Below are 21,396 nucleotides of genomic sequence, written 5' to 3' on the forward strand. Positions count from 1 at the left end.
TCAGGAGGGAGATAATGATTGCAAACTGTGACTGCAGAGTCTAAGTGGACCCTAACAGCAACCGCTTCCAATGTAGTTTGGAGAGGAATCCATGTGCTAGCAATATCTGTACGGACCAACGTACAAACGCCACCAGAAGCCCGCAAGTGTCCGACCCGATTTCAACAGAAAACACGGAACCCACGGAGGGTCGGTGAGTGAGCATCAGTAAAATGAGATTCCTGGAGAACCACACAAGCTGCAGAGTAGGATGAAAGAAGGGATTTCAATTCTGGAAGGTGACAATAGTATCCATTACAATTCCATTGGAGAACCACAGAACGATGGTTTAAATGAGGGCTGAACACGCTAAATCCAGTCATACCGCCGGGTCCCCACCCGTCACCGACAAGGAGGGGGCGACATCCATGAACGACAGGTCAGAATCCGGTTGTGAAGTCGGGGAAGGGACCTCCGGTGACACCAGAGGCTCTTTGTCCCACGATTTATGTTTCTTCTTCTTTTCAGGCTGAGATCGAGGAGAGCTGTGTGGCATAAAGGAGCCAACTGCAGCAAGATCAGGAACAGAAAGAGACCGAGCGACCTGGGGGCCGACAGACCGCGGCTCTCGCGGTCGCTGCACGGCAGCAGACCTTTGACCTGGAAGGTGCTGGGAAGGGGCATCCCGGGAGAGGCGCCCTTGACCGGCAGACGCCGAAGGAGTGGGACACTTCTCCGGCTGGGGAGAGGGAGCAGCGCCCATAGGAGAAGGTATGGGAGCCGCAGGGTAGGGGGGGAGGAGAGGGGTCCGGGATGGGGGTAAGGAAGGGGGAGGAAGGGGTGAAGATGTAACCAAGACGTAACTAGATGTCATGGACACAGGGTGCAGTCGTGCATATTTCTTACGGGCCTCTGTGTAGCTTAAACGATCGAGGGACTTATACTCCTGTATCTTTTTTTCTTTCTTATACACTGGGCAATCTGGTGAACGTGGAGAATGACTACCATGACAATTTACACATACATGAGGGGGAACACAGGGACTCCCCTCATGGAGTGGACATCCACAGTCACCACAGAGAGGGTCCTGGGAACAGCGAGAAGACATGTGGCCAAAACGCAAGCACTTAAAACATCTCATAGGAGGTGGGATGTACGGCTTCACACCACAGCGATAGACCATAATCTTAACTATCTCAGGAAGGGTATCCCCTTCAAAGGCCAGGATAAAGGCACCAGTATCAATACGATTATCTTTAGGACCCTTCTGAACACGCCGAACAAAGTGAACACCCCGCCGTCCGAGATTGTCCCGAAGTTCCTCATCAGTTTGAAGGATGAGGTCCCTGTGAAAAATCACACCTTGTACCATATTTAGAGACTGGTGAGGGGTAATGGACACAGGAATTGTGCCAAGATGGGTACAGACACGAAGGGCCGCAGATTGGGCAGCTGAAGCTGTTTTTATCAGCAACGAACCCGACCGCATCTTGCTCAGGGAGTCCACTTCGCCAAACTTGTCTTCAATGTGTTCCACAAAGAATAAAGGTTTGACACTGGTGAAAGTGTCTCCATCAGTCCTGGTGCAAACTAGATAACGGGGGAAAGGTTTTGCCCCTAGACGACGGGCCTGACCCTCTTCCCAGGGGGTAGCCATGGAAGGGAAGGCCGCAGGGGCAAGAGAAGCAGCACCTGAGGAATCAGTTCCACGCAGAGATGGCCGCAGAAGAACGGCCAGAGTTTTGGACCCGTATGCATTTCATCTGCATAGCGTCCGCCCTGATACCACCCACTCCGATCAGGGGCTCTCCTCACGGGCGCCACCCAGCCACAAGAAGGGCCGTCTGGCACGGCGGCCATTGCCGGGAGTTCCGATGCTCCAGGATGACGAGCAACCACTCCAAGGCGTGCATGAGGAGGTCACAGCTCAGGTATCAGAATTGTGATCCCTGTGTGTTCAGGGGGCTCAACCAAAAGGGTACATAGCGACCCCACCACACGGGCTGGCTACCGTGCTGGCTATGCACCCTAGCATCAGACAACGACGTGAAAGAAAAGGTGGAATGTACTAGGAGGGCGCACGTCGGAGACACTAGATAAGGTGCTCTTCCCCAAATGGCTCACACTACAGAGGAGAAATTTTGTAATGGAGGTCAAACCCCAGAGGGGGACCAAGGAATGCCAAAAGGAGGAGATGATTATGCAACAAAGCCGGAGTGTAAAACCAACAGAACCAGGAGGATAGCGGGGGCCAACATAAGCAAGGACACCAATAGAGGGAGAGGAGAGGGCGAGGGGAAAGGAGCATGGAGGGGAAAGGAGGGGAAGGGAAAGGAAGTGCAGCCCAGGAGAGAAAGAAGGCTGCAATGGCTCGGGGCCCCGTGCTTGCCACGCACGTATCCACAAAAGAGTTGTGGACCCCCTTTGGGGGGGGGGGGGGCGGGGGGGGGGGGGGGGGGGCGACCACCAAGGCACAGCCCTCCGCCGAGGGGACCCAGAAGAACGGGGAATGGCAGAATCGGCGGCAGTAACGATGCCGGTGGTGACCGATTGAACCACCGCATCAATGTCATCACTAGAGAGAGGCTCAGTAGCGGCAGTGGAGGTAAACAAGTCCCAGTCAGCCTTATTCATAGCCCATCTGCTAGGGAGCCCAGAAGAGTGACGCTGTGGTAGTGACAGAAAGATCAGAAAGTGGTCACTACCACACAGGTCGTCACGCACACTCCATTGGACAGACGGTAAGAGGCTAGGGCTACAGATTGAAAGGTCAATGGCGGAGTATGTGCCATGCGCCACACTGAAGTGTGTGAAGGCACCATCATTTAAAATCGAGAGATCGAGCTGCGACAATAAATGCTCAACGGTGGCGCCTCCACCTGTTGCCACTGACCCACCCCACAGAGGGTTATGGGTGTTGAAGTCGCCCAATAGCAAGAAAGGAGGCGGCAACTGGGCTACCAGCGCAGCCAGGACATGCTGCGAGACATCACCATCCGGTGGAAGGTAAAGACTGCAGACGGTAACAGCCTGTGGCGTCCACACCCGAACAGCGACAGCCTCTAAAGGTGTTTGGAGAGGGACAGACTCGCTGTGCAGAGTGTGAAGGAGATAGAGGCAGACGCCACCAGACACCCTTTCATATGCTGCCCGGTTCTTGTAATAACCCCGATAGCCACGGAGGGCGGGGGTTCGCATTGCTGGAAACCAAGTTCCTGAAGAGCAATGCAGAAGAAAGGGTGAAGGCTGATAAGTTGGCGGAGCTCAGCTAGATGGTGGAAGAAACCGCTGCAGTTCCACTGGAGGATGGTGTTGTCCATGGCTGGGAAAGGCGTGACGGGACTGGGAAGGCAGATTACGCTGCTGGGTCACCTGCTGCCTCCGATGGAGCACCCGTGCGAATGCCATCCATTGCGTCCGAGGGACCAGCGAGATCGAGGTCCTCAGCGGACGCCAGAATCTCCACCTCGTCCTCAGAGGCAGAGCTTGTAGGAAGCGGTGGGATGGGTGCCACCGCAATATCGTTGGTCTTGGGGACTTTCTTCTTTTTCTGCTTGTCGCGCTGTGCCTTCGGTGGTTTAATCTTCATGGGCTTCACTGGGTCAGTCTCAGGGACAGACGACGACCGTGAGACCCTACGACCAGGGACTGGTGGTTGTTTCAACCACTTGCGGGCGTCCACTTTTCCACTGGTCGGAACTTGCGAAGGGAGGTCCCCAAGGGATCCCTTCCTGGCGAGAGTAGCCGAAGAAGTCTTACGCTTCTCCGGCTGGGAAGGGGGAGCTGATGTCCCCGATGGTTGGGAGGGTGTTGCTCCTGGAGAAGATGGAGCAGGAGCAACAGGGTGTGAAGTGCCCCCCACAATCAAGGGGGCTTTTGGATGCTGACCAATCATAGAACCAACCGTATGGGACGACACAGGAGATGGAAGAACCGTCATTGCAGCAGCGGCGTACGTTGACGTCATTGGCACAGGATGGAGTGTCTCATATTTCCGCCTAGCCTCAGAGTAGGTCAGGCGGTCCAGGGTTTTATATTCCATTATCTTCCGTTCTTTCTGGAAGATCCTACAGTCCGGCGAGCAGGGGGAATGGTGTTCTCTGCAGTTAACACAGATAGGAGGCGGGGCACATGGAGTATCAGGATGCGAAGGACGTCCACAATCCCGACACATGATGCTGGAAGTACAGCGAGATGACATGTGCCCGAACTTCCAGCATTTAAAACACCGCATCGGAGGAGGGATATATGGCTTCACATCACAACGGTAAACCATCACCTTAACCTTTTCGGGTAAGACATCACCCTCAAAGGCCAAGATGAAGGCGCCGGTGGTTACCTGATTATCTCTCGGACCCCGATGGACGCGCCGGACAAAGTGAACACCTCGTCGTTCAAGGTTGGCGCGTAGTTCATCATCGGACTGCAGAAGAAGATCCCTGTGGAATATAATACCCTGGACCATGTTTAAACTTTTATGGGGAGTGATGGTGACGGAAACATCCCCCAACTTGTCACAAGTGAGCAACCTCCGTGACTGGGCAGAGGATGCTGTTTTGATGAGAACCGACCCAGAGCACATTTTGGACAAGCCCTCCACCTCCCCGAACTTGTCCTCTAAATGCTCCACAAAAAACTGAGGCTTAGTTTGCATAAAAGATTCACCATCGACCCACGTACAGACAAGGTACCGGGGTGAATAATCTCCACTGCTGTCTTTAGCAATGCGTTCCTCCCATGGAGTGAAATGATCTTGGATTGAATTGCTTGCCGTTGAGGTTAGACCTCGATCGCTTAGAGACTGCTGGTGGAGGCCCACCAGCGAGAGATGATGTACCACGCTTCATTGCGGGTCATCCGCCCTGATGCCACCCACTCCGACCAGGGGCTCTCCCCACGGGCGCCACCCAGCCACAGCAAAGACCACCTGGCAGGATCGCCTTTGCTGGGAGTCCCGATGCCCCAGAGGGATAGGCATCTACTACTCAGCATACGTGGGGAGGTAGCAGCTCAGGCATCAGCAGTGCGATCCCTGTGTAGTCAGGGGGCTACCACCAAGAGGGTACATGACGACCCCACCACAAAGGACTGGCTACCGTGCTGGATGTCGGGTGTCGAATATCCATATGTGTCAGGAGGGCAAAATGGAAGTTCATAATGGAGGGCTTGTATGCTGCCCGGAACACACAGCAGCTGATGTGGCTGGAAGCACGGTGTAAGGCCAACTCCATGACAATATTGGGTGTGCCAGATCTTAGGGCAAGATGGATATATAATACACCACGTAAGGTGTCCTTCCCCAAATGGTACGCACTAACAGAAAATTTTGAAAGGGAGTGGTCAAACCCCTTAGGGGACCATCACATTAAGGCCGAAACGTTTGAGACTCCATTTAGTCGCCTCTTACGACAGGCAGGAATACCGCGGGCCTATTCTAACCCCCGAACCCGCAGGGGGGCATCGTGCATGAACCACATGTTGTGTCGTACTTGTAAAGGCACATGTTCTAGCAGCACAGGTAGAGTATCCCGTATGAAATCATGATAACATGCTCCATTGAGCGTAGGTGGAAGAACGAAACTAAAATGAGCTCTAGCATGGAAATTAAGCGTTTCCGGACACATGTCCACATAACATCTTTTCTTAATTTGTGTGTGAGGAATGTTTCCTGAAAGTTTGGCTTCAGAGACACTGTTCAAGAGGACAGCAAAAACAAGCTGTATGTTGTCTTTGTTGGCAGTCTTATGCCACATTGAGGAACGTCCAACCTCCACCATCATTTAAAATGATACCACAAAGATTATAACAATGGGAGCCAAAAATAAGGAAGTCTTAAGTAATGAAAGGAGAGCACATGCATGAACATTTCTGAGGATAACTGCATGTAAAAATGTCGGAAACCTTTAATGGGAACAGTGGGCGTGGACACACAATACTGATGTTAAATATATATTGCTTTATTGATTGGTAAGCTAGTTAAGAATATCATATGCGATTTCCAGTTATGACAATTGTACATAGAACAAATCATTATTATTTTACAAATTACTGTACATAATAACATTACTATCAAAATAAATTAATATTTGGAAACAACACACAAATTTTGCCTTATGCTGTAAATGGGGTTTCCTCCATCATATGGATGAAAGCTTTGCACTTTGGACACTGGTAGATATCCATCAAGAATATTGTCTGTAACAAAACAAAACTGCTGTTACTTATTATCCTAGGAGATTCACAAAGTTTACAAGTTTTGGCAAATGTTGCTATTTACAATAAAAGCATTTCTAGAAAATGAATAAAAAATAAAATTGTGGTACTGTCATTTTAGGTGACAGCGCTGCAACCTACGCTTTTCACGAACGTGATATATTAATTAATCAGCATGTGTGATTTACAGTTACTGTAAATAATATACCACGTCACATTATTTTCCTCCATTAACAAGAGTGTAAACTGTCTGCAAATTAATGCTGTTGTCAAATTTATAAGTGACTATAACTTGAAAAACATTTCAGATAAACAGTAACACTTGCACCAAGTCATCTGTTATGAATAGAGAAATCTAATTTGGGTATAATTCATTTTAGTTCTAAAGGTTACTGGTAACACTTGTTGCATATCACACTCATAAACTAAGAGAGATTCAGGAAGCCTAGTCTAAAGTTACTTGTTTACAGTGTTGTTAAACACGGTACCAGGAGCAAGTTGTGTACAGTGGAAATTCAAGATTACATTCTCTGATTTTACATTTTTCACAATTCTACACCATAAATTTGAAGCCCCTGTGAAAAACCCACAAGATCAATGCTAAAAATTCCCTGATTTTACATTTCTTCCTAGTAATGTCTACCTCGATTATAAGTTCTTATTCAACGTCTTGCTTGACTGTCTCATTTTCTTTATATTGACATTTGATGTGACTGAATGAGTTTATGAGTGGCACAAAAGACAGACAGTTCATACCACAATTAAGCTAATGCTTTAGGCATTTGTGGAGAGGAGAGACATAAAAGAGGAAATGCAGACGTAATCCACAATTGGTGTTGCCAACACACTTTGCAACATTTAGCATCACCGCGCAATTATGATACAACTACCGCTAGGTTGCAGCGGTAATGGAAAAACAAGACAGTTGACACAATGTATTCCAGACAGAGTCAATACATGATGAAGGTGCCCAGACACTCCTTATTCTTGTGCCACTTACAACACAATCTCATCTTTCTGTACATATTTCCGACGTACTGTACTCAGCAACAATATCAATCATCAACCTTTTAAATTAAAACACTGAGTCTCAAACAATATGCTCAGTCATAATCGTGGAAATGTCACCCATTTCCAGGTAGTGAACTCTTACTGGTGACTTGATAGGTCACCCAACTACCAAAGCAGCCACCACTCCACACTAAATGAGCACAGCTACTGGATGTGTAGAGAGGATGAGTGGCCCTTCAACGATGGGAGTGCAGGTGTATGCCGATGACGTGTTACGACAGAGATGTCACACGGAAATAAAACAAGCATTTTGCGATAGAACATTTTAAAGACTTTCGTGCTCAAATCTGTCACAATACAGCTGCAACAACTACATACACTACTCGCGTATATACTTTGGACCACACACACCACAAACTGTAAACAGGGTGGTCCATTGATCGTGACCGGACCAAATCTCTCACGAAATAAGCATCAAATGCAAGAACTACAAAGAACAAAACTTGTTTAGCTTGAAGGGGAAACCAGATGGCGCTACCGTTGGCCCGGTAGATGGTCCTGCCATAGATCAAACCGGATATCAACTGCGTTTTTTTAAATAGGAACCCCCATTTTTTATTACATATTTGTGTAGTACGTAAAGAAATATGAATGTTTTAGTTGGACCACTTTTTTCGCTTTGTGATAGATGGCACTTTAATAGTCACAAACATATGGCTCACAATTTTAGACGGACAGTTGGTAACAGGTACGTTTTTTAATTTAAAATACAGAACATAGGTACGTTTGAACATTTTATTTCGGTTGTTCCAATGTGATACATGTATCTTTGTGAACTTATCATTTCTGAGAACGCATGCTGTTACAGCGTGATTACCTGTAAATACCACATTAATGCAATAAATGCTCAGAATGATGTCCGTCAACCTCAATGCATTTGGCAATACGTGAACAACATTCCTCTCAACATCGAGTAGTTCGCCTTCTTCAATAATGTTCGCACATGCATTGACAATGCGCAGACGCATATTGTCAGGCATTGTCGGTGGATCACAACAGCAAATATACTTCAACTTTACCCACAGAAAGAAATATGGGGACGTCAGATCCGGTGAATGTGCGGGCCACGGTATGGCGCTTCAATCACCAATCCACCTGTCATGAAATACGCTATTCAATACCGCTTCAACCACACACGAGCCGTGTGCCAGACATCTATCATGTTGGAAGTACATCGTCATTCTGTCATGCAGTGCAACATCTTGTAGTAACATTGGTGGAACATTACGTACAAAATCAGCATACACTGCACCATTTAGATTGTCATCGATAAAATGGGCGCCAATTATCCTTCCTCCCATAATGCCGCATCATACATTAACCCGCCAAGGTCGCTGCTGTTCCACTTGTCGCAGCCATCGTGGATTTTTCGTTACTCAATAGTGCATATTATGCCGGTTTACGTTACCGCTGTTGGTGAATGACGCTTCGTCGCTAAATAGAACGCGTGCAAAAAATCTGTCATTGTCCCGTAATGTCCCTTCTGCCCAGTGGCAGAACTGTACACGAAGTTCAAAGTCATTGCCATGCAATTCCTGGTACATAGAAATATGGTACGGATGCAATCGATGTTGATTAACGTTCTCAACACCGACGTTTTTGAGATTCCCGATTCTCTCGCAATTTGTCTGCTACTGATGTGCGAATTAGCCGCAACAGCAGCTGAAACACCTGCTTGGGCATCATCATTTGTTGCAGGTTGTGGCTGATGTTTCACATGTGGCTGAACACTTCCTGTTTCCTTAAATAACTTAACTATCCGGCGAACAGTCCGGACACTTGGATGATGTCCAGGATACTGAGCAGCAAACATAGCACACGCCCGTTGGGCATTTTGATCACAATAGCTATACACCAACACGATATTGACCTTTTCTGCAATTTGTAAACAGTCCATTTTAACATGGGTAATGTATCACGAAGCAAATACCGTTCGCACTGGCGGAATTTTGCTTGATACCACATACTAATACGTTTACGACTATTACAGCGCCATCTATCACAAAGCGGAAGAAGTGGCCCAGCTGAAACATTCATATTTCTTTAATTACTACAGGCAAACGTAATAAAAAATGGGGGTTCCTATCTAAAAAACGTAGTTGATATCCGTTTGACCTATGGCAGCGCCATCTAGCGGGCCAACCATAGCGCCATCTGGTTTCCCTCTTCAAGATAGATAGTAGTTTTGTAGTTTTTTCGTTTGATACTTCGTGAGATATTTGGCCCGGTCACTATCAATGGACCACCCTGTATAGTGAAGATTGGCAGCAGTGATAGAGGGCATGAAATGAAACTGTAGCATCTGAGCTTTCCTTCAAATTTGCATTTCACGCAGTGTACAGAAATTCACTGAGCTGATTTCTCATAACCTTGTAACGTCAATTGGAAAGTAAACTCATTTTTTCACTTCTCTGCTTCTCTCATCAAGCCTAAAATAACACTTTAACTGAGGTTCACACACTTACACCACTTACTGCTCAAACAGCTCTTTCCCGAGCTAAAAATACTCTTTGTGAATAGACTGTATTATCACAAAATATAATACAGTGTGTCATAAGTGAATGTAAATAAGTAAAGCAGACTATTAAGAAAGAGTGATCGCAGGGCAGTGACTGAAGCTTTACTGCACCATGATGATACTGTACGAACTAGGATTAACATAAGACCTATTACAGTGGCCAGTATTTGTGATGTACTTTCAAAAATCTTAACAGATTGTGCTTCGGAAATATCAGCAGTTTTGCTCGAGTATTTTGAAGCAATTCCAGCAGCTGTTCAAAGCTATCAGGCTGCCTTTTAAATTTAATAATGTTGAGACAGCATGCCCATTATTAACCATTGCATGGCTTATATACGATCGTAGGTGTGGATTTTTCTAAATCATTTTTCTTGTAAACTTGATTTTGATGCAGTCAGCTGAAGATACAGGTAGGTGAAAAGAACCATATTGCCTTTTGTAAAATGAAAGGACCAGTGTTTGAGTACTTGGAAATTCATTACACAGAAGAGTTCGATGGTAAGCAAGAGATGTAATTCATGTAGAGAGGCTTAGATAAGACAGAGGCAACTCCTCTAGAAGAACAAAAATGAATTAGGGACAAGAGAGCTGAAAGGATCTATCAGATCAGGGATTCCCAACGTGTGGTCCGCGGACCCCTTAGGGGTCCACCGGCTCTTCCTAGGGGGTCCACGGCCACCCTTCACCAAATCGTGTAAAATAATGAGTAAAATTATTGAATAAAAATGTAAAAATCAAATTAATCACAATTTTTTTCGTGTGAAAAACATGTACTTTTACTTCAGGTCGTATTCCCAAGCAGCCTTTGCGGTTCCTAAGTGAGAACGCATACACAGTTTAGAATGCGGCTTCTCTGATCGACTGCTTCGCAACAATACGGGGGTCGTTTGTGTGCCGGCTCATGGCGCTAGATGCGCTGAAACCTTTTAGGCATGCGCGGAGCGAGCTTTGTCGACCAATCACAGTGCTCGCCGGCACGTATGCGGCCCCAGGCATCGTTAAATGTTAAAACTTACTTTGTCAGTGCACTACCTATTTCATAAGTCGATTTTTGACCTTCAAGTTTTTTTCATTCATCTCTAAACAAAGACTATTGATACTTCGGGGTGGGGTCGTCGGGAACATGGAACTTGATTTAAGAAGCTTTCAGTTCCCATGGGTTTCGCTCTGAAAATTTAAAGTTACTGTGCTCTTGACTGACTAGGGTTCCGCCATGGATTTTCGATTGAAAAAGGGGTCCACCAGCTGAAAAGGTTGGGAAGCCCTGTATCAGATGGATATGCTGTTAGAGACAAAAATAAACTTTAAAGGAAGTCCTGTTGAGAAACTAGCAATATTTTCTTTTTCTGCAGCAATAGATTTTGAGTGTAGGCTTACCATAAACACATAGGGAAAGTTTGTGGCTATTAGATTTTAGATTAGATTGATCATGAATACGACACTTCGTAATGATGTGGAACGTGTCAGGTTAATAAAAGATGTCTGTACAAGATATTACATTACACAAAATATTGCAGGACACTAATGTTTAAGTTGGTTTTTTTCCCCTCCCTTAATTTATATCTAAAAATTCAGCCAATGTGTAGAAGGAGTTGTCATCTAGAAATTCTTTTAATTTATTTTTAAATGTTGGTTGGCTACTGTCAGGCTCTTGATGCTGTTTGGTAGGTGACCAAAGACTTTTGTGGCAACATAATTTACCCCTTTCTGTGCCAAAGTCAGATTTAACCCTGCATAGTGAAGATCATCCTTTCTCCTGGTGTTATAGCTAGGCACACTGCTATTACTTTTGAACTGGGTTGGATTATTAACAACAAATTTCATAAGTGAATATATATACTGTGAGGTTAATGTGAGGATCCCTAGATCCTTAAATAGATGTCTGCAGGATGACCGTGGGTGGGCACCAGCAATTATTCTGATTACACGTTTTTGAGCAATGAATACTTTTCTACTCAACGATGAATTACCCCAGAATATGATGCCACACAAAAGCAGTGAATGGAAGTAGGCATAGTAAGCTAATTTACTGAGATTCTTATCACTAAAATTTGCAATAACCCTAATAGCACATGTAGCTGAACTCAGACATTTCAGCAGACCATCACTGTGTTGCTTCCAGTTTAACCTCTCATCAATGGACACACCTAAAAATTTTGAAAATTCTACCTTAGCTACAGACTTATGTTCAAAGTCTATATTTATTACTGGAGTTGTGCCATTTACTATACGGAGCTGTATATACTGTGTTTTATCAAAATTTAAAGAGAGTCCGTTTGCTGAGAACCACTTAACAATTTTGTGAAAATCATCATTTACAATTACATCACTTAGTTCTTGGTTTTTGGATGTTATTACTATACTTGTATCATCAGCAAAAAGAACTAACTTTGCATCTTCATCAGTGTGGAATGGTAAGTCATTAATGTATATCAAGAACAGTAAAGGACCAAAGACCGAACCCTGTGGGACCCACAGTTTGAGGAATCAGCTGTTTTAACATTACATGAACCACTTATTTCAACTTTCTGCATTCTTCCAGTTAAGTATGAATTAAACCATTTGTGCACTGCCCCCCTCAAACCATAATGATTTAGCTTATCTAAAAGAATTCCATGATTTACACAATCAAAGGCCTTTGAGAGATCACAAAAAATACCAATGGGTGATGTCCGGTTATTCAGAGCATTTAATGTTTGATCAGTGAAAGCGTATATAGCATTTTCTGTTAAGACTTTCTGGAAACCAAACTGACATTTTGTTAGTATTTTATTTTTACAAATAAGGGAGGCTACTCTTGAATACATTACTTTCTCAAAAATTTTTGATAGATCTGTCAAAAGAGAGATTAGGCGGTAGTATCCCTACAAAGTGGCAAAAGACTTTTCCAGTAGCTTCTTCTCAAAGAGCAGTACAAAATGAATCATTACAATGTTAGACTGGGGAATAACAATAGGCGAGAAATGAGTACATCAATTGTATGTTTGCAGTGGAGTTCTGGAAAAGGTTCTTTAGGCCCGGAAGCTGAAGAAGACAGAGAGCTACCAGTTCTGCATAGTACCTTTTGTATTGTGCATTTGTTATGGAGGTGCATCAGGTACTGGACCCCTAACTCAAGAACCAACAAACAGTTTATATCACTGTTGTGCTTCTATCTATGCTGACTTAGGAAGAACACTGTAATTTGATGGTATGCATGTTAGTAGCTATGCATGAAATATCGCATTTACAAGTATAATGCTGAGACGATCATGAGAAATTATAGTGTAGCTGAACAAGAAGCATTAGCCATCACTTATGGCTTTCAAAACTTGAAAGTTATTTGTTAGGAATTCACACAGTGGTATTAACAGAACAGAAAATATTTGCAGTTTCCTGGAGAGGTTCTGTGGCCAGTGGATGATGTATCTACTGTGCTAGTGGATGATTTATCTACAGTTTGATGTCAAGATATGGCATTTGAAAGGGGGAGAAAATATTACTGTAGACGCTCTCTTCATATTGGCTGCCGAGGGCAGCCTGAGGATCAGTTGCCCTTTTCGCAAAGTCTGAAAGTGTTATTCATGAAAGGGACCAGGAATGAAGCTACAATTCAAAGAATATGTGGGGAGATGCACAAGGAGCAAAATTACGATTTAAATATGTCAAACAAATCCTAGGTTTGAACAACAGACTAAGGTGTGGATATACTGTAAACTTCAGTAAGATACCCTCTTCTATAAAAAAGGGCCAACGTGGAGGATTGGAAGCTTCACTTTCCGGTCCAACATCTCAAAACATGATGGCTATGGACACTGGTGTAAGAAAGCATCATAAAATTGCAGGAAACTGTCATCTTTGAAAACATGTGGAGACGGATACACGAGAGAATCGTAGCATGTAATCAATTCCAAAAAGTGAGGGTGGTTCACACAGAGCATATGTCAATACCTATACTCCACAAACCACCTTATGGTGTGTGGCAGAGGGTACTTTGTGGAGCAGTGTCACTTTCAACCTTTCCTGTTCCAGTTGAGAATGATTTGCAAGTCGAACAATTACTGGTAAACTTCTGTGCCGGTTCCAATTTTTCTAAATTAAAATTCACGGTGTTTTCAAAAGATGTATGAAGGATGAAGCAATACAATGGTTTGTTATTTTCTCCTAGGAATGTACACTCTTGGAATTTTTCACAGTAGCCACACCGTGATGCAGAACCACTGTCTTGCAGCATGTGTCACTGATGTTGCCTGGGCACCTCTGTGATACTTTCATGCTTGCTAAACGAATCTGTAACCAAGCATGTTGCTCTTCTCTATTTCTTGTATCAATCCTATTTGGTATAGACCACAATATGACAAGCAATATTAAAATATTGGTAGTACAAGGACTTTGTTAGGTACCTCTCCATTAATGGACTACACTTCCGGAGGTTTCTTCCAATAAATTTCAGTATGGCATTGCCTTACCTGCAACTGGTTTCCTGTGGTTGCTCCACATTGAACACACACACACACACACACACACACACACACACACACACACACACTCCACTGATGTGCAATATGTTTCATTTGTTTATGTTGAGCGTCAACTGACAATACTTCCACCAAGCATCGATCTAATGCCAGTATTTCTGCATTTCAGTGTAGTTTTCTACCACAAACTTTTCTGTATACAACACCATAATCCTCTTAAGGCCTTATGGAACTTCCAACGTTATTCATTATGTCTTTTATATATGCTATGAAAAGTAATGGTCCTGTAGCACTCCCTTGTGGTATGCCCAAAATAACTTGTGTCTGACGACTTCTCCCAATTGAGAATGACATTGTGTTCTGTTTGCTAGGAAGTCTTCAATCCAGTCACACAGTTGGTCTGATATTCTGTACACTTGCATTTTGTTAATTATGTGGCAGTAGGGCGGAACTCTACTGAACACTTCTGGAAGTCGAGGAACAAGCCATCTACCTTTATCTATTGCTTTCTGGGTCTTTTGGATGAACAGGACGAGATGGGTTCCATATGATAGTTCTCTGAACCCATGCTGATTGGTATAAAGGAGATTTTCAGTCTCCAGAAACTTCATAAAATGCAAGCATAAAACATGGTCCAAAATTCTACAAAAGACCAACATTTCATGTGTCTGTTCGTTGACCATTCTGGAAAAAGGGACTGCCCTGTGCTTTCGTACCAGTTATTTGGCATGCTTTGTCCCTCCAGAGACCTATGGTACACAGCTGCTAGAAGAGAGGCAAATTCTTTTGCGTATTTTATGTGGAATTGTACTAGAATTCCACCAGGCCCATGGCCTTGCCCCTGTTGAGTGCAGACACTTGACAGTTATCTGCAGTGGATTTGTTCCAGCCATTGCCAGTATCTGCAGGCAGGTGCACCTAGACTTTTGTCATGTTAGACGTTTTCTCCAAACATGCAGTTTTACTCTATACACATAGCAAATGCCAAAGTATTGGCTGATAAGATGCAGGAGGATTATTCTGTGCAAACAGTTCCTATGGTGTAGACTTTGCTGCAAAGGAATTTGAAGAAATGCTGCAAAGAAACAACATTCGGCATATCAAAAATTTACTGTATTTTCCACGAGGCAACCCGAGAGATCAGATAATGAAAGAGCTGAACAGGTTATACAGAATGTTTTATCATGGGAGAACCATGTCCTGGGCAATTCTCATTCCAAGCATGTGAAGAAGTAATTAATAACCTTTGATAAGAGACTATATGATTCACACCATGCAAAGTGATGTTTGGCAGAAAGCCAATGAACACTGTAAACAAAGTCGGTCTCCCTGTGACGCAAATACTGACCAAAAAGTAGTGAAGAAAATACCAAATGATAAAATGTCAAGGAAAGCAAATTAGTGGACGAAAAGACATGACAACGAGGTCAGGCCTACCCTATTTCAGTCCAGCAATTTGGTGGTGGTGGAAATGAAAGATAGAACCCAATGCCTATCACTTAGTGTTCAAAAAGATGTTTTGGAGGTAAGAATTTATTATATTTGGAGAGGTATATTACTTAAAATTTGAACAACTGTATGTAGAGGGTTTCCTGGCTGTTGGAAATTTCATAGGTAGGTGGCAGCGTGAACTCTTGCTATGAGAGAGAACTCTTCTTTCCTTGGTCTACTCTATTCCTTGTTCTATCCTCTTTCTTTCATTAGAGTTTTGATTTTAAGGTTTTGCTACTGAAGGTATATTTGGTGGCAGGATAAGTTTGAGGCTTAAATATTGTTTTTGGATGAATTTTCATGTATACAGGTATAAACACAGAAGGTCATAGAAAACAAGTGACCTGAAGTTGTGTGTTAAATGAAAAACTGGATCAGAACTATAGTGTAAGACAGAGAGAAAACTGACCCATAGAAGAATGATGGCATAGACAGCCAGTGACCACTGGTATAATAATAGAACAATATATGAGAAATGATATAAGCCTAACAAATTCTCAGATAATGTTAAAAACATCTTTGAAATGTATATACTCTATGATAGAAATTTCGTTCTGACTTTGTTTAAAAAGCAATTGCTGAGTCTGTCAGCTTCCTGTAGCACTTTTTTGTTGGCTTTCTCTGTCCAAAGCATAAGGTAGTCTCATTTGTTTCTTTGAATAACTTAGATTAATAATATTTGCTGGAAAGTTACAATGTTTGACCTAATATTATCATATTCATTGTCCTAACTAATGTTTAAATGTTTTTGCAGCCTCTTAATGGAGCAATTCGTGTTAAATTGGATGTTACTAAAATGGTTATGCTACTAATCAGATGCCATTGCTGCAGCTTTAATGCAAGTTACACGGTCAACAACAGGAACTGTATTTATTCTGAATTCATGTTAGAAAGTCTGATACCTTTTTAAAAATCATCACAACTCAAAGCAAATATTGGCATTGAATTACTGATATTTCTTCTCACAGTCATGCACCACCCTGTCAGCAATGAGCCAACAGAAACTGATTATGCCTGTTTTCATCTCGGCTTCAGTCATTACGATAATTCAGCTTTCTCTTTTTACCAGTAAACAAACAGATCAACCTTTAACATTCCATGCAAGAGAAACGGATTACAGTATGAACAATGTTGAAGGCCTACCAGTTGAAGAGTTGTGCGAAGTTTTCAGTTTGTAAAAGGTAAAAAAGCAAGAAACTGAGGTGAAGACAGAAGGTCACAAGTAATACTGAAATGAATATTTGATAGCATAATGTCATTTTTATTGAATAAACATTAGAAAAGCTTAATATACCGACTGGAGTATAGTAAAATAAACTAAGTCACAAATGCTTAATAGTATGTGTGTTAACTTTTTGTATGTATAGTATTGGACTAAGCTGCCTTGAACACTAATGTAGTAGAAAATCAGTTTTTTGTTTTTAAATTCAATGAACTGAACAGCAAAGAGCACCATTGTAGAACAGAAGTTTTGGTGTACATACAATCAGGGACTGAAGTAAGTTCGAAGTGAGAACTAGCCCAGTCAATGAAGACCAAAAAAGGTCAGCAAGGTGGAAAAATTCACGCAGTCGCAACGTATTAAAAAACCTGACTTGCTGGGTGCGAGCTTAGTGGTGGGGGTGGGGCACTTATAGGTCATTTTTTGTTTTCTTTATAACCTCTAAAAAAAAAGAAAAAAAAAACCTTAATTTTCTCTGGGACTAACAGTTTCTGCATTACAGGTGCCAGAAAAATTGCAGATTATTAAAAATAGTGGTTTAACGGTATAAAATTGATGTTTATTGCTGAATGAAGTGGGTTAAGAACAAAGGATAAATGTGTGTACCACGTGTAAGTGTGATAGAGCCTTATTAAGAGATGAACTGTGTTCAGGGGAGTGATGGGTTGGAAAGGGTGCAGCAGGTGGGAGGCTAGGGTGGGAGAGTAGTCACGAGAGAGAAGGTAGATCGCTGGATTGTTGTCATGCACATCCCTCCTTTACAAGTCTGCAAAATGAAGAGCAAGCAGATGATTCTCTTTTCTCTCTACCCCACTACATCACAAGAAACCCCTACTGAAAGGTGTTTTAGGAAGTTATATCAACTCTTCTGCAGCTCTCCGTATAAATCAGTAACATGCCTGGGGGCAGGGCGGGGGTGTCCATTTTCCATGAAGTGCATTAACACTATATAAAGTACAGAAGATACGAGTTGCTAAATGGCATAACAATGAGCACAAGAGAACCATATGACCAGATTTGACTTAAATCATTGCTCACTGTTGTACACTGTTAGGAGGGGAAATTGACTCTTACTCATCCTATATGGCAGCTGTAGCGTTCTTCTTGGAAAGGTAACCTTTCCCACCACAAGCACTGCTCACTTTTCAGACAGTTCTCTTATGTAAGTAGAGAAAATATTAAAGTTATTTGCACTTTATTAAGTGAGTACTTATTTGCAGATGTCAAGTGAGCTTTTACATAAAATAAGTTCCTATAAACAATAGAAGGTAGGAGTTTAATTTTTCAGTGTGATGTTGTCAGTGATCTATGTAGTGTTGGTGACAGAGGAACTGGGTTGGTAAATGTGACACCTTCTGTTGTCTATCATTGACAGTGTACTGTTAACAGTTTTGTAGTCATTTGGTGGTGAATTAATGAATGACAACAAAGTTACTGCACACTCTTCACCATTAGTTGTGATTTGTTAGACTCCACAAATCATCATAGCCGAATTTGTCCAAATTCATGGTACATGCAGGGTGTGATGAGACGTGGAAGTGCCCTAGTGGGAACTTGAGACGGCCAAGTGTTGAGGAAATAAAAGGAATTTTGATGCGGATCTATCGCCATGTGCATGTTATCAATTGTCCCTGTGACAGTGTGTTTAGGAAGCGGTGTTTGGCTCAGCGGTAAGAGAACAGAATCATACTGAATGTATCATGGGGTTCAACTCCGCACAGTAGCAGACATTTTTGTGCTCCTTGGCAATGCCTACACTACTGACATCACAATTAACCGCAACATCATACAGGTTATTCTGCATTTCTACATGCAGAACATCAGCATGGGACGTCACTCTTTAAATCAAGCACATTATCTTACAAACTTGTGGTTGTTAATGGTCCATAAGGTACAAACATGAATAATTTTATACAGTGAGTAATTTGGCCTTGGTGGCGCTGTTGGCAGAAACACCACCAGCCCCAAAAACGTCAGCCTGAACAACGGGCAGCTACATAAAGGCCGCTACCAGACAACATATCATCCGTCACCATACATTCAGGTTCCATTACATACTGTGCTGCCGACTGTACGAGGTGCATTCAAGTCATACGGCCTCCATTTTCTTTTTTTTTTTTCCTCTGCCTGGAAAGAGATAGAAACATGCGCATTGTTTTAAATGAGGCCGCATTCATTGTCAATACGTCCCAGAGATGGCAGCACCGTACGGCAGATGGAATTTTACCACCAGCGGCGAGAATGAGAACTGTTTTAAATACTTTTAATGGCGACATTTTCCTTACTTGAACAGTGTGCAATCATTCATTTTCTGAATTTGCGTGGTGTCAAACCAATTGAAATTCATCGACAGTTGAAGGAGACATGTGGTGATGGAGTTATGGATGTGTCGAAAGTGCGTTCGTGGGTGTGACAGTTTAATGAAGGCAGAACATCATGTGACAACAAACTGAAACAACCTCGGGCTCGCACAAGCCGGACTGACGACATGATCGAGAAAGTGGAGAGAATTGTTTTGGGGGATCGCCGAATGACTGTTGAACAGATCGCCTCCAGAGTTGGCATTTCTGTGGGTTCTGTGCACACAATCCTGCATGACGACCGGAAAATGCGGAAAGTGTCATCCAGGTGGGTGCCACGAATGCTGACGGACGACCACACGGCTGCCCGTGTGGCATGTTGCCGAGCAATGTTGACGCGCAACGACAGCATGAATGGGACTTTCTTTTCATCGGTTGTGACAATGGATGAGACGTGGAAGCCATTTTTCAATCCAGAAACAAAGCGCCAGTCAGCTCAATGGAAGCACACACATTCACCGCCACCAAAAAAATTTCGGGTAACCGCCAGTGCTGAAAAAATGATGGTGTCCACGTTCTGGGACAGCGAGGGCGTAATCCTTACCCATTGCGTTCCAAAGGGCACTACGGTAACAGGTGCATCCTACGAAAATATTTTGAAGTACAAATTCCTGCCTGCACTGCAACAAAAACGTCCGGGAAGGGTTGCGCGTGTGCTGTTTCACCGAGACAACGCACCCGCACATCGAGCTAACGTTACGCAACAGTTTCTTCGTGATAACAACTTTGAAGTGATTCCTCATGCTCCCTACTCACCTGACCTGGCTCCTAGTGACTTTTGGCTTTTTCCAACAATGAAAGACACTCTCCGTGGCCGCACATTCACCAGCCGTGCTGCTATTGCCTCAGCGATTTTCCAGTGGTCAAAACAGACTCCTAAAGAAGCCTTCGCCGCTGCCATGGAATCATGGCATCAGCATTGTGAAAAATGTGTACGTCTCCAGGGCGATTACGTCGAGAAGTAACTCCAGTTTCATCGATTTCGGGTGAGTAGTTAATTAGAAAAAAAATCGGAGGCCTTAGAACTTGAATGCACCTCATATACTGAGCTAAGAATACTGGGCTCACTCTCGTGGATACTCGCTCTGGACATGGTTATTTGCACACTTATGACAGTGCTTTGAACTGGTATAGCTTTCGTGTTGTGAACTTTGCCGCTGACGTGTGCCTTAATCATCAATGTCTTGTTTTATTGATTTACAATAGTTAAGGGACAATGCCAGCCAGGTAAATCGTTCACCGGCGAGATTAGTGTGCGAATTTTCTGGGAAATATCACAATCATTGCAGACAAAACAACTGTATTGTGAGAACACTGGAGGCAAATATTGTGGAAAGATCGAAAATGTCGTACAAAAGTGAAAATCTTAACATGCCTGGAACGTTGGTAGATAAAGAACAGGAGCCAGAAGATAACAGCCTCCACAGCGATGCATCGAAGCGACGATTGAAGACTGCGCTGATTTATGTTTACAATATTTGACCAAAAGAGGATCTGATCACATTAGGAGGTTCCACGGTAATAACCGAAGAACACATTCAGATGGCAAATAAAATACACCAGAAAATACTAGAGATTTTATCCAAATATACCTTTGTATGTAACGAGGAGTTGATTCGGTTCGACAACGTCGCCTAGGAATGTGAATATGCAGACATTAAGTGTGGCATTTCGTCAAGTGATGACTACTAATCCAATGCCAAAAAAATGAAAGAAAATCCAGAATCCGTTCCACATGATTACAAAATAATGACGGTTAATCCTGCAAAAACACATCCAAAGTGGTAGTTGAAGAGTCTGCAAACAAAATGTGCGTCTCGCTTGAAGCATATGTAGGATTTGAGAATTTGGGAAGAACATATTAAACAGGGCGGAACTCTGAACGACAAATATCACACAACTGATTGCTGGACGTATGTTCACTTCGTAGAAGCACAAAGCTGTAACCAGCATGTCACTACTAGAAACTTGCAACAATGGGCACTTGCTGCTGTGAGACACTTTCCAGATTTGGAATTCAAAACTTCAGCAACGTGGGTCAGGGGGTTTAAAAAAAGGCATAAAATCTGACAGAGAAAGCTTTAA

The 21,396-nt window shown here is 43.3% G+C and overlaps 1 protein-coding gene across 1 annotated transcript in view; it reads right to left on the reverse strand.

The window, feature by feature from the left end:
• Positions 1–6,046: 6,046 nt before the first annotated feature.
• Positions 6,047–21,396, reverse strand: part of LOC124787646 (uncharacterized protein CG13380) — an 89,380-nt gene continuing 74,030 nt past the window's right edge. The window contains exon 3 of the mRNA XM_047254432.1: positions 6,047–6,174. Within this exon, the coding sequence (XP_047110388.1) occupies positions 6,091–6,174 (84 nt within the window). The 3' untranslated portion in view covers positions 6,047–6,090. The remainder of the gene's footprint in view (positions 6,175–21,396) is intronic.

This window comes from Schistocerca piceifrons, chromosome 3, assembly GCF_021461385.2.
Source record: "Schistocerca piceifrons isolate TAMUIC-IGC-003096 chromosome 3, iqSchPice1.1, whole genome shotgun sequence".
In the NCBI taxonomy this organism is placed as follows: domain Eukaryota; kingdom Metazoa; phylum Arthropoda; class Insecta; order Orthoptera; family Acrididae; genus Schistocerca; species Schistocerca piceifrons.